The 18103-nt window shown below is 39.8% G+C and overlaps 1 protein-coding gene across 1 annotated transcript in view; it reads left to right on the forward strand.

The window, feature by feature from the left end:
• The window catches only part of Lrp11 (LDL receptor related protein 11), a 44338-nt gene that overhangs the window by 21730 nt on the left and 4505 nt on the right, over positions 1–18103 (forward strand). Inside the window, exon 6 of the mRNA XM_026401957.2 lies at positions 13752–13847. Coding sequence (XP_026257742.2) covers positions 13752–13847 — 96 coding nt within the window. The remainder of the gene's footprint in view (positions 1–13751; positions 13848–18103) is intronic.

An 18103-nucleotide genomic window follows, 5' to 3' on the forward strand; every position in this document is an offset into this window, starting at 1 on the left:
GAGAAAAGGTCTGCACATGTTCAATACAGATACAATGTTTTATGCATTCTGGGGTTTAAGCCCAGGGCCTCCTGCAACTTACTAAACACTTGCTTTACCACCGAGTTGCACCTCCAGCTCCAGATGCAATTTTTGTTTTGTTTTTTAGTATTTTTTAATCCAAGGATCCAAGGTTGGTTGAATCTGTGGATACAAAACCCTCAGACATATAAGGTTGACTATATATTCATATACATACATACATTTTTTAACTTTTTCATTTATTTATATGTGGTGCTGAGGATTGAACCCATGGCCTTGCACATGCAAGGCGAGTGCTCTACTGCTGAGCCATAACCCCAGCTCCACATACATACATTTATTTGTGAATAAGAATTAGAAGGTTTCAACACTTAGGTTAAAGAAATTAATACCTTAAGTATTAAACTTTAGGTTATTTTGAAATAAAGCAGCATAACCCCTTCCTAATTATGTAAATCCTCTATACCCCAAGCAAGGGAACATAAATAAAACATGTCATCTTGCAATGGTGGCACATACTAGAAATTCAGTGTTATGCCTCCAATTTAACTAAATCTATTAGGATTTTGTTTTGTATTTTAATAAGGCAAATGAGATTTTAAAATACATTCATATGCTGAGCATCATGGCACACACATGTAATCCTAGCTACTCAGGAGGCTGAGGAAGGAGGATCACAAATCTGAGGCCAGCCTGGGTTACTTAGCAAGACCCTATCTCAAAACAAAAGAAAAAATTTAAAAAGTGTTGAGAGTATAGTTCAGTGGTGGAGCATTTGCTTATCATGCATGAGGCTCTGGAGTCAATCCCTAGTACTGAAAAAAAAATTTGTTTTAAACAAATGAATGAAGTACAATTAACATGTTTCAGGATTCCATCACTTTAAATTTATTTTGTACAACTTTATATTTACATGATTATGTGACATACAAGACAGAAATACAGATTATACTTTTTTTTTTAGAAAGAGAAAGAGAGAGAATTTTAATATTTATTTTTTAATTTTCGGTGGACACAACATCTTTGTTTGTATGTGGTGCAAGGATCAAACCCGGGCCGCACACATGCCAGGCAAGCACACTACCGCTTGAGCCACATCCCCAGCCCCAGATTATACTTTTATATGCTTTTGTAAATGTCTTTTCAGTACTTAAACTGAATATTCATTTTATTGAAATAATCTCACTATTTTAATACTTTTATTATAAAAAATTGTGTTCATTTGTATAAGACTTGAAAGATGCAAAATAACTTAAAATACCACCTTTTATTTAAAAAATGCCTTTTAAAATATTTTGGTATATTTCCTTCCAAACTTTTTTGTATACTTTGTACATTTTGAGTGCCTCTATACAAGTATGTCTGCAAAACACTGAATTCTATGATGGGCTTTCTTATTTGTTGGCTTGTTTTGTTGGTGCTTTATATTATGTATTATACATAATAGTGGGGTTCATTTTGACATATTTACACATGCACATAATGTAATTTGGTCCATGTCATTCCCCACACCTCCCCTTTCTATCCACTGTGAGGGGCTTTCTTTCTGACAGTTTTGGTTAACACACTTTGGACATAGGCTCCTGGTCCATGTGCTGTTGGTACTAACTGTATTGGACAGGGCAGTCACTACTTATGAGCCTCAGTATGTATTTGCAGGGTTTCTCTGAACAAATCTGTATGGAGAAGAGAGCCACCACCTAAGAAATAGTCTCAACGAAGACTGGGTTTCTTGGCAGAAGTGGGGATGGGAAGGAGAGTTTGGAGAGAACCATGTTCTCAGAGGCAAGGAGAGATGAACTCGTGCTTTGTTACTTGGGAGAGAAGACTGTGAGCATGAATGAATGAGCCAAAGGTGGAGTGGAGACCAAAGCCCAGGGTTTCTTAAGTAGGTCTGGGCTTGGCTCTGCCTTTAGAACCCTGAGTAAGTTGCTTCCAGTCTCTGGCCTTCTGTTTCCTCATCTGTTGATGAGGGATCTCAGCCAGACACCCTCTAATGTCCTGCTGGGCACTGAGTCTTTCAGGATGAATTAAAAGCCTGATGCGCACACTTTGCTCCATCAGCCTATGGAGATATTAATCACAGAACTGTCCCCAAGGAGTGGACTCAGCTTCAAAATTCTTTTGAAAATCATGCCCTATATTGCTGCCAGCAGTTCATGGGACTTGGCGCACAATTGGAAATGTTTTGTAATTTCTGTGTCCATTTTTATTTTTTTTTTTAGTTGTAGATGGACAAATACCTTTATTTTGTTTATTTATTTTTATGTGGTACCGAGGATCAAACACAGGGCCCCACATGTGCTAGGCAAGTGCTCTACTGCCGAGCCACAATCTCAGCCCCTCTCTGTGTCCTTTTTGATAATGGATTTGGTCTTAACTATAAAGATGGAAAAAGTGTTGTGTTATATATATGCAGAGACTACATGTCCAGTCACTCTTTATAACATTTTGGAACTTTTTCCTAATTATTGATGCAACACAGATTTGCTCCAGAAAAATTGGAAAATATAGAAAAATATAAAGAGGAAAATTAAAATCATCTAGTAAAACTTACTATTAATTTTTGTTGTATTTTCTTCAGGTTACTTTTATTTATATACATAAACACATGTATTTGTGTATAGATTCACACACTTATTCATTTTTAACAAAGTTGGGATAATATTATTTTTATAGAACTTGTATTTTTCTCACTTATGAGCATTGTCACATTATTAAATAGTCATCTAAAACAAGATTTTTTGAAAGGCCATAGGTGAATGAAGTGAGAAGAAAAGAACAGATTTTTGAAACTATAAGAAGGAGCCTTCCCAGCTTGGTTTCTGACTAGATAGCAGTTTTCTCCACCCTCCCCCTCTGCTGTCCCTAAGACATCAAAACTTGTGTCCCTAGCCTCCAATTGCATGTGAGTTAAAGACCCAGCATATTAGAAACAAGTTGTGACATATACCTGGTTTTAAAAGGATCATCAGCTAATATAATAAATATGGACAAGTTATCTGCTGTCTCCTTCCCCTGGGGCATGTGGTAAGGCAAAGTAAGACATGGCTCATAGAAAGCATGTCAACAAGACCCTAAGATTCATACTAATAATGTAGTGAAGGAAGTGAGGAAATGGAATTTTCATTTATCAGTCATTGAAAATGGTGAAAATTATAATAATTAAGTTTCTAAAGGTGAAGGGAAACGAGTCTCATACACTTCCAGTGGGAATTACGGTCTTCTATGGGGCAGTTTCTGAGGCCTTTAACGGCAGATGCCTTGACCCACTTACTCCACTCTTGGAGACTTATCCCAAGCATGTTACCAGGGAAGAGCTGAAAGCACATACAAATGTTTGGTTACACTAGTGAATGCACACTCAGGACATTCTGATCTCTGGCAGAGAGGAACACAGAGCTCCACTATGGCCCCTCTTTGCTTAGTACCTAATGGCACAATGGCGAGATTGTTGTTAGATGTGGTTGTAGCTATGAAGCCTGTTCTCTGTGTGGTCCAAGTCATTCATTAACTAGGCTGTCCTCTTGTGTCTGATCAAGCAAGAGGAAAGAAATCTGGTTTCCAGTCCTGCAAAATGATGAAAGAATAGTGTCGTATCTGCATTCACATGGTATCTGGTTTTGGGCAACTTGAGAACGCATGTCTAGCCCAGCAGGTCAGCCGATTCCTTAAAGAGCTGGATTGAAGCTTGGACTAGGAGAATGCACGCTTCTGTATGGAGGTGTGGAGTTCTTCGTGCATTTTCATGGGCTCCATTGCTAAATATGCCAAAGCTTTATTGTTTAGCATATTTCTGGAGGTAACTAAAATGAGTGACTTCAATCTTTGTGTTATTGTGGAAGGTATTTTATTTTTTGGTCAAGGTAAGAGGATAGAACATATTGTATTTGATAGTGTGTTGACTTCAATTTTAACCTTAAAAAATCTAGACACAGGATGCATGGGCCACTGTCCATACTCCCACCCCAGATGCTCTAAGTGTTGGGGTGGGCTTGGCCCCAGGCACAGGTGGCTGGGGGTTGAATCTAAGGCCTCATGCATGCTAAGCAAGCACTCTACCACTGAGTTACACCCTGGCCCTCAGTATTTTTTAAAAGGGTTTTTCCACATGCTCTAGATTTTTCATGTTTCATCCTTTTATGGAGTTTGACAATCTCTTTTTATATGGAGGAACCATTTGGAAACTAAAAGATCACGGTTCTAGAAAGGTAGTGTGAATTTGGTGAAGTATGTGATAGCACAGCTATAAAGCTTGCTCACTACCAACATGGTGCCAGACATCAACCACATTCTCAAATGGTTGGAAGAACCGATGTAAGAAAATTTACTTATTATATGCAAGGATATTCAAGTGGTTATTTCCATGAAATTATGTGAGGGAGTATGACCTCTTTCACTGACTTACTTTTGTTTGAAAAATGTCACTTAACCGGCTATAATCTGCATATGCCTTCAAACACACCCTATTATTCTGAGGCACTTAGTGGTTTTGAAAAGGGCACCCTCTACCTTCTACAGGATTTCAGTCTGAAAATTTGGGGTACTGTAATGGGGTTATATATTTTTAATTTTTTAAATTTGTTTTAATTAGTTACACATGACAGTACAATGATCTTGACATATCATACATTTGAATCAGATGGGATATAATTTCTCATTTTTCTGTCATGTACAGGTTGCAGAATCACATTGGTCATGCAGTCTCGTATATACCCACAGCAATATTAGTGTTTATTTTATTCTGCTGTCCTTCCATTCCCCACTTCCCCTCCCCTCCCCTCCCATCACTTCTCTCTACCCAATCTAATGTGACCCACTTCTTCTTTTTTTTTTTTCCTCACATCGTCATACCTGTATTCTGTATAACGAAGGGGGTCTCCTTCCCTCTCCCACGCAATTCCCATTCTCCCTCCCTTTCCCTCCCACCTCTCTTCCCTATCCGGAGGTAATTTTCTTCTCATGCTCTTCCTCCCTACCCTATTTTGAGTCACCTCCCTTGCATCAGAGAAGACATTCGGTATTTGTTTTTTTGGGGATTGGCTAACTTCACTTAGCATGATCTGCTCTAATGCTATCCATTTCCCTGCAAATGCCATGATCTTGTTATTCTTTAGTGCTGAGTAATATTCCATTGTGAATAAATGCCACATTTTTTTATCCATTCAGCCATTGAAGGGCATCTAGGTTTGCTCCACAGTTTAGCTACTGTGAATTGTGCTGCTATAACCATTGATGTGGCTGTGTCCCTGTAGTATGCTGTTTTTAGGTCTTTTGAGTATAGTCCGAGAAGAGGAATAGCTGGGTCAAATGGTGGTTCCATTCCCAGTTTTCCAAAGAATCTCCACACTGCTTTCCAAATTGGCTGCACCAATTTGCAGTCCCACCAGCAATGTATGAGTGTACCTTCCCCCCACCTCCCGCATCCTCGCCAGCCCTTGTTGTTGTTTGACTTCATAATGGCTGCCATTCTTACTGGAGTGAGATGGTATCTTACATTTCTCTGATTACTAGCAATGGTGAGCATTTTTTTCGTGTATTTGTTGATTGATTGTATATCCTCTTCTGAGAAGTGTCTGTTCAGGTCCTTGGTCCATTTGTTGATTGGGTTATTTGTTTTTTTGTTGTTTAACTTTTTGAGTTCTTTGTATATCCTAGAGATTAGAGCTCTAACTGATGTGTGAGGAGTAAAAATTTGTTCCCAGGATGTAGGGTCCCTATTCACTTCACATATTATTTCTCTTGCTGAGAAAAAAACTTTTTAGTTTGAATTCGTCCCATTTGTTGATTCTTGGTTTTAATTCTTGTGCTATCGCCATCTTATTAAGGAACTTGGGGCCTAACCTCACATGATTGAGATTAGGGCCTACTTTTTTGTCTATTAGACGCAGAGTCTCTGGTTTGATTCCTAGATCCTTGATCCATTTTGAGTTAACTTTTGTGCATGGTGAGAGAAAGGGATTCAATTTCATTTTGTTGCATATGGATTTCCAGTTTTCCCAGCACCATTTGTTGAATATGCTATCCTTTTTCCATTGCATGCTTTTAGCACCTTTGTCTAATATAATATAATTGTAATTTTGTGGGTTAGTCTCTGTGTCCTCTATTCTGTGCCATTGGTCTACCAGCCTGTTTTGGTGCCAGTACTATGCTGTTTTTGTTACTATTGCTCTGTGGTATAGTTTAAGATCTGGTATAGCTATACCACCTGTTTCACTCTTCCTGCTTAGAATTACTTTAGCTATTCTGGGTCTCTTATTTTTCCAGATGAATTTCACAATTGCTTTTTCTATTTCTGTGAAGAATGCCATTAGGATTTTGATCGGAATCGCGTTGAATCTGTAGAGTGCTTTTGGTAATATGGCCATTTTAATAGTATTAATTCCGCCTATTCATGAACAAAGTATATCTTTTCATCTTCTAAGATCTTCTTCTATTTCTCTCTTTAGGGTTCTGTAGTTTTCGTTGTATAGTTCTTTCACCTCTTTTGTTAAATTGATTCCCAAGTATTTTATTTTTTTTGAGGATATTGTGAATGGGGTAGTTTTCCTCATTTCCATTTCAGAGGATTTGTCACTGATATACAGGAATGCCTTTGATTTATGGGTGTTGATTTTATATCCTGCTATTTTTCTGAATTCATTTACTAGTTGTAGAAGCTTCTTGGTAGAACTTTTTGGATCTGCTAGGTATAGGATCATATCATCAGCAAATAGTGCTAGTTTAAGTTCTTCTTTTCCTATATATTTATGCCTTTAATTTCTTTCATCTGTGTAATTGCTCTGGCTAGTGTTTCAAGAACTATGTTGAATAGAAGTGGTGAGAGAGGGCATCCCTGTCTTGTTCCATATTTTTTTATTTTTTTAAAACCTATAGATGTTTTATACAGTCAATTTGTAACCTATTACCCACATGTGGGTAAGTCCCAAAGAACCACTTACTTTTTACACAAAATGACATGGTTCTTTTACCTAGAAATTAGTTAAAGAACTGCCTGCATTCTAATAGGATTAAAGCATTACCCTGTAGGCATATATAAATATATTCATAAAAGTGATATTTTTATTATCCTGCCTTTACCAATGGAGAAAAGATGATAATAAAATGAATAAACTTGGAATTATTTTTTTTAACTAATTTTAGATGAATTATAGAGGTCCTTTCAAAGCTTACTGGTAACTCAGTGTGAAAATAAGCAAAGAGAATGTCAATGAGGAGTATTCCAGTTATGATGAGGCCTACATAACATTTCTAGTAAGAGCAGACACACCGACCCCGAGTTCCTGGCTGGCAGTGACTGAAGGGTTCCTGAAGAGAGCTCCCTCTGACTTTGCAGACATGCACTGAACAGCAAGAGAGGAGAATGCTGCTGTCTTGGCTGGTTGGGCTGGTTTAGCAGGTGATCATAGGAAGCTGCAGAGCCTTCTGGAAGGAAGGCCCATATGGTAGCCACTTTCTCAGCCGGTGTTTCCAGCTTCCTCCAGAACATGCCTTCATGTTCTATGGAGACTGAAAACGAAGTTAAAGCAACTTCCATCCAGCTGCCAACTCCTTAGTGAACGTGCAGCTGTGCCTGTTAGGCATAATACAATAGGTCATCCAGAAAAGAGAAGAAAAAATTTCCTAAGACAGTAACTCTTCTAGAAGGATCATCACAAACAGAATCATTTTCAAAGATGTCCCCGACCGGCAGGACATCAACAAGGGCAGCGAACCTAGGCCGGGAGGAATGAAGGGACAAGAGACACGAGGGATGACAGCAAGACAGGAGTTCTGATCAAGCTGCAAATTTTTATTGTTCACACAGAGGTATTTATATGCTGGGGATAGGGAAGCTCTCCTATTGGCAGTTGCTGGGCGTAGGTTGTGAAACTGCCAGAGGCGAGATAATCCGCAAGATGGCCGCAGGCTGTTTCTTGTAAAGGCCAGGCTATTCTTAGAAGGAGAACTTCCTTCTAGCCCCTGACAGTAAGAGAAGTAGTTGTTTTTGTCTGATTCCCCTCACTGCTTAGAGCCTGAGCTCAGACGTGTGGGAATGAAGCATTCCTTGTGGTGTTCTAGATGGGAAGCCTAGGAACAGTGAATCACAGGTCTGGAAAATTACAGTGAATTTCTTCATGACGTGTGTAAAACAGAAATGTACATTTCAAATACTAAGAAGGCAGGGCAAAGCCCCTGGGTAGCTCTAGCATACATGGCAGGTATGCCTCCTGAAGTCCCCGGAGCCTCTCCTCTCCCCAGGGAAGGAGTGCATTTAAGAAAATACTCTTTTATTTTGACAACTGAAAATTCAAGGTGAACTTGTACAGTTGTTTTTTACATCCCCTACTTCAGGGTTAGGTCCCCTTTCCAAGTACAGATAAACCATTTCTCTACTGCATCCTCAATAGAACACCATCCCAGGCCTTCCTAAGGTAATGTTTAACTTTGTGATTGTGCCTGGATGTGAATAAATAAACATGGTATCATATGTAATTTCTTGGAGTGGAAAGCTTGTATTTGGTCCCTGTGACTTTGAGAACAGTGTGCATAGGGTCACAGGAAAGATGCTTTAGAGCAGTTCTAGGTTCAAATGTCAGCATCACCAATTATTGCCTATCAGGTAATTAATTCTCTGAACTGTATTTCCTCATTGGTGAGGGAAAAATAATATCTTCTCATACTGGAGCTATAATATTTGCATGAGATATGTAGATGATTTTTATCTCTCAGTGAATGCTTGCACCATATGAATTTTTGCTAGAACATTCAAGTTTAGTAGTATTCATTAGGAGACCAGGTCAAGAGACCTGCGAGTCTATAAGATGGTTATTTCAAATAAAAATAGTAGAATAGTAGAATGAGCTTGTTCATCTGAATTCTGAAAAGAATTCAGATGAACAAGCTCACTTCTTTATTGGGAGGAGGCAGGGGAAAGAAAATATAAGTGCAGTTATCCTGTTTTCCTGTTGGGTCAAAAAGAATCTTGTCGGGCTGGGGATATAGCTCAATTGGTAGAGTACTTGCCTGGCATGCACAGGGCCCTGGGTTCAATCACCACACACACACAAACACACACACACACACAAAAAAAAAAGCTTGTCAATCTTCTGGAGATAAAAAAGTGGGGTTAAGGGCTTAGTAAATTTGGGCATTTTATGTGTAGTCCTGGATCATTATTTTTTTTAAATGAAGACATGAATTCCTAACCATGTGATCTTTAGACTTCCTAATTTATCATTGGGAAGAGAGATAAAGAATACATTGAGGGCTGGGGTTGTGGCTCAGCAGTAGAGCTCTTGCCTAGTATGTGCATGGCCCTGGGTTTGATCCTTAGCACCACATAAAAATAAAGATACTGTGTTCAACTACAATTAAAATATAATATTTTTTAAAAAAAAGAATACATAGAGGTCTCTGCAACAAACTTGGCAGTAAGGCATGGAGAGGAAGAAAGGATTGGAAAAGTACTACTCAGTAGATTTTAATTTGATTTCCAAACTGTTGTCAGGGCTGCTAGTTACTGAACAGAGCAAGTTTTTTTGTATGTCAGTGATTTTTATCTCCACAACGTAAATATTATGTTTCTTTTGGAGATTCATAAGCAAATGACATTTGGAAAAATTAGGCACAACCAACTCTAAAACACAGCAAAGTTTTCTATATTTTTGCCAAGCAAAAGTTCAAGAAACTTCACTACAGGTGAGAGTAAGAATAAAATAACCGAAACAAGGCTTATATTGAACCTGCAAGACATTATTGAAGGTACTCAGATTTCACTATATACACCAACATCACAAGATTTGCATCTTCAAATTAGTAATGAAATATGTACTCAGTAACACATCCTGAAAAAAGTTTCAAAATATTTACTGATCAAAAAAATTGTGCTCTGGTCTGTTTGCTAGCAGAAAAAAGTAATAAAATAAGCTACAAGGTCATCATTATTTCTTTAAATTGAATAGTGCTCTTCTATCCAAACTGCTACTTACAATATTTATAGAATAGCTTCTTAGCCTAGAACCATATAGTAAGAGCTCACAGAACTCCCTTGCTTGGGACCAAGCATAAATAAGAAATTTTGTGTATCTGCAGAAATTCTTGATGACCAATGCCCTGGCTGAGTTCTGCAAATCTGAGTTTGATTTAAATATATTTTAATTAAAGTAGTAATAGTGTACATGCATTGACTATCACTCTGCACTCCTTTGGTCTTTATAACAAACCTATGCTATGTAGAACACATTGTCCCCATTTTATAGATGAGGCACAGAGAAGTTAAAAACTTTAGGCAAGGGCTGGGGTTTGTGGCTTACAGGTATAGCACTTGCCTAGCATGGGTACGGCCCTGGTTTGATTCTCAGCACCATATATAAACAAAATAAAGGTTCACTGACAATTAAAATACACACACACACACATACACACATATATACTTTAGGCAAGGTCACACAGTAAATGGTGAAGCTAGGATGTACTTGAGCACAATGGTGGTTGTGCAGCAAGCCTCATTGTGTGTTCAAAGACCATCTGTCTTAGTTGCAGAGATAGGAAACAGTTACAGCTCCCCTAAGACCCTGACCATGAGGGCCTTAGAAGTTCAGAAAGGAGAGGTATACAAGCACTGGAGTGGACAGTCTGTAGGTCAGATCCATTATGGCGTTCACAGGCCACAGGCACCTTTGCCTCATGGGCCCCTCCTCCATAAAAACACAACTAAAAAACTTAAATGTATATTTTATGACTATATTGGTATGAAGACAAGTGTGATCCACACTAAATTTATTATTATATATTTGTGTTATCATCCTCTTCCTCCTCATCATCTTCATTTTGATTAGTTTTTTGTGATTTTAAAATAACTTGAACTAAACTATTTTTGTGGGCCCCTGTGAGTTCCATGGACACCGGACTGTGTGTCCACTGTGCCTGGTGGATGAGTCAGCCCTGGGGGGTGGGGCATGGAAACTCAGTGGTACTCTGAAGAATTGGTAGAGAGGGTTCGAATAAGAAAAAAAGAAGGATTTTAATTAACTTCATGGGAAAATGGAATTGGGAATGAAAATTATCTAACCAGGACTCCCCCACTGCTGAAAGTGAAGGGTGCTTGTTGGGAACAGAGGATGATAAGGAAAGCCTTGAAAATCCAGGATCTTAGAACTGTTCAGAAAGGAGAGTTGCAGAATTGGACCCAACGCCAGTTGAAGAAGGGTCAGTTCTCATCCTTGATAAAACTTTCACCCAGTCATAGCTAAATGAAGAAAATAAGGACAATAAGTATTTTACATGGTTAATTTAATTAGGTCCTTCATAATTAGGGGGTTTAGATACCGCCTTAATTTATAATGAAGCGTAGGTGGTAGTTTTAGTAGATGGTTATTTCTTTTAATGTCTTTTCTTGACAAAACAAAAAAATCAACAACCTCAAAAATTATTTTGAAGTTTTATGGGTCCACAAAATTGAGAAATATTGAAGTCACTGTATTGGGAAATCTCTTGCCTTGTGGAGAATAGCCCAGGCTGTGTATGGAACATCATTTAGGTTAGTCACTGTCCTACTGGCACACAGGTCCCATGGTGGAGGTGACAGTCTCTTTCTTCCCATAGCTGCTACCTGGCTGACTCCTTTCCTCCATTCCACAGTGGATACTGCCTTCTTTTCCCAGGGTCCTCTTGGCTGCTCTTGCTTTCCTCCATTACTGTTCTGGGGAGGGAGTGAGGCTTCCGCCACTGCAGCAAAGTGGATGAACAGAAACAGAAATCCATTCAGAAGGTCTACTTCTCCAGCCTACCAGAAACTGCTTTTGCTTTACTCATCCTCATCCCGTCTGAGCTTAGGGTTTATGGAAGAAACCCTCAAATCATTGGCATGCCTGGGTCCTGTTAGAGTAGCAAGTGGAGACACAGTAGAACATGGTGGCCTACAGTGGCCTTGCAAGAGCAGCAAAGTGCCAGCCTCACAGTGTCACTCTGCTGGGTGAGTGTGGCTGAGCCACACTTGCAGACACACTCCAGGAGGAGTGTCTGAAAGCAGAAATGTGGGAGGAGGGGCCTGGAGTGCTCCAGCCAAAGGTGTTAAAGACCAAGGACAGAGAAGGGCCACAGTCAGGGGTGTCGAGGTGAGAAGGAAATGTCTGCAGGGTGTGGTGACTGACAGGGTGAAGGGAGTGTTAAGGGTGCCTTAAAGAACTAAGTGATTGTTGTCCCTTCTGTTTAACAGCATCAATGTGGGATGCAATGATCATTTCTAACTCACTGCTTTTAGGCTCTAGTAGATATCTTCACTGACCTACAATTTTGCATTATCCAATTGATTTCATGATAATTGCTAAATTCGCAAAGATTGCTCAGGACAAGTTACTAAAGAATTTTATATACTACCTTTAAATTGCCTCAATAATAATTCAAGGAGTTATGACCATTTCTGTTGATTCCATGTAAGCATAAAGCTTTAAAATTATTATTTCTCAATAAAATTCCGCAAGTAGGAAGAACATTTCTAATTTATTGCCATTAAGCATAGCACTTGCTGGGCATAGTGGTATGTGCCTGTAATGCCTGTGATTTGGGAGGCCAACGCAGGAAGATTGCAAGTTCAAGGCCAGCCACAGCTGCTTGGCAAGGTTCTCAGCAACTAATGAAGCCCCGTTTCAAAATAAAAAAAATAAAAAGGGGTAGGGGCAGGGATGGAGATCAGTGGAATAGCTCCCCTGGGTTCAACCCCAGCAGTGATTATAATAAAACAAAACAAAAGCATAATAAAAAAAAATCTCACTTAAAATCACACACAGTATGAGAATGTCTCATCAACTTGTTAAGTATTAAACTGTCAATATAATAAACACACAAATGCTATCAATTATTAGATGGGGAATGAGAAAATAACACAGCCTGGTTCTATCAGAACCTATGGTAAAAATCCTGAGATTTGTCCTTCCTTGATATTTTCCCTCAATAACTGAATAGTAAAGTTAAATAATATATCACTAAACCAGAAGTTCTGGTGTTCAACAAGCAGCCAGATACCAGTGAGCTTTACTGTCTGCCCTATGCTCCATTCACTACTTGTGCGAACCTTGACAGGAAACTAAGCCTGAGCCTAAGAGAAAAAAAAATGAGTTATTATTACCTGCCCAGCAGGGTCACAGTGAAATAGTGCCATAGCATGGCCAAATACCTACGTGTGCTTCCCTCCAATCCCCAGTACTAGGTATAGAACCCAGGAGTAGAGTGTTCTGCTTCTAAAATAAGGGTCAGCCCTTTTTTTATTTTTACATTTTGAGACAGGATCTGGCTAATTTGCTGAGTCTGGCTTCAAACTTTCAAACCTCCTGTCTCAACTTCCCAAGTAGCAGGGATTAGAGATGTGCCTGATAGTGCCCAGCGGCTCATTCTTAATTTTTACAAGAAAACCTTTTTTTGACTGTTTCCACTTCCCAGGTATGATGTCCAGAGACTGTCCTGGACTTTTCCAGGTGAGATCTTTTCATCCATCAGAGGTGATGATGGAAGTTCTCGTCCAGTGTGTTTCTACCTCTTTGACTGACCATGTCTTTTAACTAGTCACACACTCTACTTCATTAAACTGGTCACATTAGATATCCAGTGTTTTAGTATCAAACATAGGCCTATGATTATTAGTGAAATAAATCCTGCAATTCCTTTATCTAATTCCATCTTTAAAAATAAATAAGGCTGTTTCCTAAAGTTTCTGATATATTCTCAAAATATGTTCTATTGATTTTCTGTAGGTAGACATTCCTCAAGCAACAACAGAAAGGAGGAAAATTATATTTTTGAATCCAAGAGTGAACAAGGCAGAGGAGAACACCCAGCCCCAGAAACAGGTAAGTGGGTGCCTTTGAAAATGCACTGCAGAGTCGAGACACCTGTAGAACTCCATGAGCCCAAATGGAGACTGTGAGATGAAGCCGAGAGAGTTCATGGCAGGAACACTGATTTGTGAACCAGAAGTGCCTCCTCATCTTCTGTGTCACAATGCTTCTTGGTGCTCTTGAAGCAGCTCACCGTCTCTGGACCTCAACTTTCTCTTTCATAGATTCTTCTAGGGTGACAGTCTGTAGGAATGGTCATACTTGTGGCATAGTAGCCAAGAACTTAGACTCTATGCTTGGATGCCAATGTTCAAATTCTGGCTTCACCACTGAACTTGGTGACCTTGGGCAGGTTCTTATCTCTCTGGATCACAATTTCCTCATTGGTGAGATGAGGACAGTAGCTATGCCTGCCTCACAGGGTATTAGGAGAATTAATGGGACAATTTATATAGGGCATTTAGCATACTACTTGGCTCAGGTGATGAGCCAAATATAAAATCATGGCTATTATTGAGTTATTTGTAATATAAAAAGAATGAAGAGACCTAATGCTCTCTCCCAGTGCTCCAGCAACAATGACAGAAGACTTCAGGAACAGGGAAGTATATATAGGAGGTGGAAGGAAAATGAACTAAGTGAAAAATACCATAATTCCATACTCTTGATTGTTTTTAACTAGAAAAAAGACACTTTGGACAGAGTCCTGTAGAAAGGCAGGTTTTAGTCCTAATTTCTATAAACTAGTAGGAAGAGATTCAGGAGAATAAAATAAACAAATATATATATATATATATATATATATATATATATATATATATTTTATAAAATTTTTAAGCAATATCTGCCTGAGAATAATCCAGATGTCAAGTGCCTGGATGCAACTTCAGTCAGGTCTACTGGCCTACTGAACTTAGCCTATCCCAAGAAATTTGAATGAAAGAGTCTCATCAACATTTAGAAGGATACCAGCTTTCTTCTTGTTCCACAGCCAGATGTATCCAGAGGCTTAGTTGTAACTGATTGATGTCCATTCTATGGGTTAGATATTTCAAATGCTGTTCCCATTCATGTGAGCAGAGTACATAATTCAAGTATATAATTCATCACCTTAGCTGGCTACCAAGAATTCTATCATAGTGTGTTTTAGAAAAGATTGGAAAATTTTAAATCTCAAATTGCCCAAACTGACAGTATTGAAGAAACTATGCCAAATAATTATTTTAAAGTGGATAATACCTGGGTGCTATGGTGCACACTTGTGAATTCAACTAAGAATCAAATGGTCAAAAGTAAAAACAAGTAGCACATATATGTAATCCCAGCAACTTAGAAAACGGACACAGGAGGATCACAAGTTCTAGACCAATCTGGGTAAGAGGAGGAGGAGGAGGAGGAGGAGGAGGAGGAGGAGGAGGAGGAGCAGCAGCAGAAGCAGAATTAGAAGCAGCAGAAGCAGAAGAAGCAGCAGCAGCAGAAGCAGAAGCAGCAGAAGCAAAAGAAGCAGAAGCAGCAGCAGAAGAAGCAGAAGAAGCAAAAGAAGCAGAAGCAGAAGAAGCAAAAGAAGCAGAAGCAGCAGAAGCAGAAGAAGCAAAAGAAGCAGAAGCAGCAGAAGCAGAAGCAGCAGAAGAAGCAGCAGAAGCAGAAGAAGCAGAAGAAGCAGAAGAAACATAAGCAGAATAAGCAGAAGAAGAAAAAGCAGAAGCAGAAGAAGCAGAATAAGCAGAATCAGAAGAAGCAGAATAAGCAGAAGCAGAAGAAGCAGAATAAACAGAAGTAGAAGAAGCAGCAGAAGCAGAAGAAGCAGAAGCAGAAAAAAGCAGAAGAAGAAGCAGAAGAAGCAAAAGAAGTGGAAGCAGCAGAAGAAGCAGCAGCAGCAGAAGAAGCAGAAGCAGAAGAAGCTGAATAAGCAGAAGCAGAATAAGCAGAATAAGCAGAAGCAGAATAAGCAGAAGAAACAGAAGCAGAATAAGCAGAAGCAGAATAAGCAGAAGAAACAGAAGCAGAATAAGCAGAAGCAGAAGAAGAAGAAGCAGAAGCAGAAGAAGCAGAAGAAGCAGAAGCAGAAGAAGCAGAAGAAACAGAAGCAGATGAAGAAGCAGAAGCAGAAAAAAGCAGAAGAAGCAGAAGAAGCAGCAGCAGAAGAAGAAGCAGAAGCAGAAGAAGCAGAAGCAGAAGAAGCAGAAGAAGCAGAAGCAGAAGAAGCAGAAGAAGAAGAAGAAGAAGAAGAAGAAGAAGAAGAAGAAGCAGCAGCAGCAGCAGCAGAAGCAAAAGAAGCAGAAGCAGAATAAGCAGAAGCAGAAAAAGCAGAAGTAGAAGAAGCAGAAGCAGAGGAAGAAGAAGAAGGAGAAGGAGAAGGAGAGGAGGAGGAGGAGGAGGAGGAGGAGGAGGAGGAGGAGGAGAAGAGGAGGAAGATAAAGTGGAAGAAGAAGAAGAAGAAGAAGAAGAAGAAGAAGAAGAAGAAGAAGAAGAAGAAGAAGAAGCAGCAGCAGCAGAGGAAGCAGAAGAAGAAGAGGAAGAAGAAGTAGAAGAAGAAGAAGAAGCAGAGGAAGCAGCAGAAGAAGAAGCAGCAGCAGCAGAGGAAGCAGAAGAAGAAGCGGAAGAAGAAGCAGAGGAAGAAGAAGAGGAAGAAGAAGAAGAGGAGGAGGAGGAGGAGGAGGAGGAAGAGGAAGAAGAGGAAGAATAAGAAGAAGAAAGAAGAGACTGGAGAAGAAGAGGAAGAGACTGGAGATGTAGCTCAGTGAAACAGTACTTCTGGGTTCAATCCCCAAGGCCAAAACCAAACCAAACCAAACACCCTCCCTCCCCCCCCAAAAAAAAAACCCCACACATTGAGATTTACTTTCAATATTCTAGGAAGTACCAACTTGTGGGGGATTTAATTTTCCTTGTCATCAAAATGTTAAATACGGATCAGATTTGACAGTTCAGCAACCTCCTGTCTGAATAGGACATTTTCCTTGATTGTATGTCTGTGTTTTACTACGGTAGTGAACTTGGCACCCCAAGGTTGGGGTTGGGACCTTCACCTTCAGCTCACTTATGTTTTAGCCTATGCATTCATGCTCAGTTTTTAACAAGTCTGACACATCTTGATGTCAGGAAGCCTCTTTGTTTTTCTGCCCATGAAATGCAGAACTGAGACTGGGTGTTGTTCTAGCTTATAGAAAATGGTTTGTGACTCTTGAGATTTCTGTGGGCATTGACCATAGTCTCTTTTTTTCCCTGTTCCTTTGTAATATAACCAAATTAGTGTAGCACGTACAGGAAGATGGAGTAGGGGGAGAACTGACACATCACTCAACTCTTGCAAAACTACTTCCATAGAAGTGGCCATTAGGAGACTGACTTAATTTGCTTTTGACTTCTCTGTCCAAAATATCTGATAAGAACCACTTAAAGGAAGAGAAAGTTTATTTTGGCACATGGTCTCAGAGGTTTAGTCCATGGTGGGATGCCTCCATTAATATGGACCCAAGAGAGCACACCATGACAGAAGTGCATAGCAGAAGAAGCTACTCAGGACATGTTGACCAAGAAGCAGAGAGAAGGGAAAGGGCCACAGGGAAAAACAGCCCTTCACACATCACCAGTGACACAACTTCTCTACCCATGCCCCACCTCCTTAGTTACCACCCAGCCAGTCCATTCAAACTCAGATGGACTGATTAGATCACAACTCTCACCATCCAGTCCTTTTATCTCTGAATATTCCTGCATTAACACAGGAGCTTTGGGGGAACACCTCAGATCCAAATCATTACAAAAACATGGCCCGAACACTTATCATGGAGGAATGAGACAGATTCTTGACACCTGCAGATGCCTCCTCTAATCATATTCCTGTGGGTTTTTTATTGTTGTGTTTGTTGTTCTGTTTTGTTTTGCTGTTCTGGGGTTGGAACCCAGAGCCTTGGGCATGCTAGGTGAGTGCTTCACCACTGAGCTGTACCCTAACCCTACCACAGATGGCTTCACCCCCCACCATTCTCTGGGTGAACACTGGCCAAAAATTTGGTAATTAACAGTTACTAAAGCAACTTGCACATCCTCTCCTCCTGCAACCAGACACAGACTGCTCTTGAGAATCGTGTTCAGGTTTACTCAGGATTCTGCAACAACCCTAGAGGTTGAAAACCCCTTATTAGCATGCACCAGTTCTAAGTTCCTGACTTCAGGAGGAGGCTGGCTATACCTGGGGCTAGTTTTAGGCCCAGAAAAATCAAGGCTATTGAAGTGAGCTCCCTCAGCCACCAACCCCTAAATAC

Source organism: Urocitellus parryii, chromosome 8 (assembly GCF_045843805.1).
Source record: "Urocitellus parryii isolate mUroPar1 chromosome 8, mUroPar1.hap1, whole genome shotgun sequence".
NCBI lineage: Eukaryota > Metazoa > Chordata > Mammalia > Rodentia > Sciuridae > Urocitellus > Urocitellus parryii.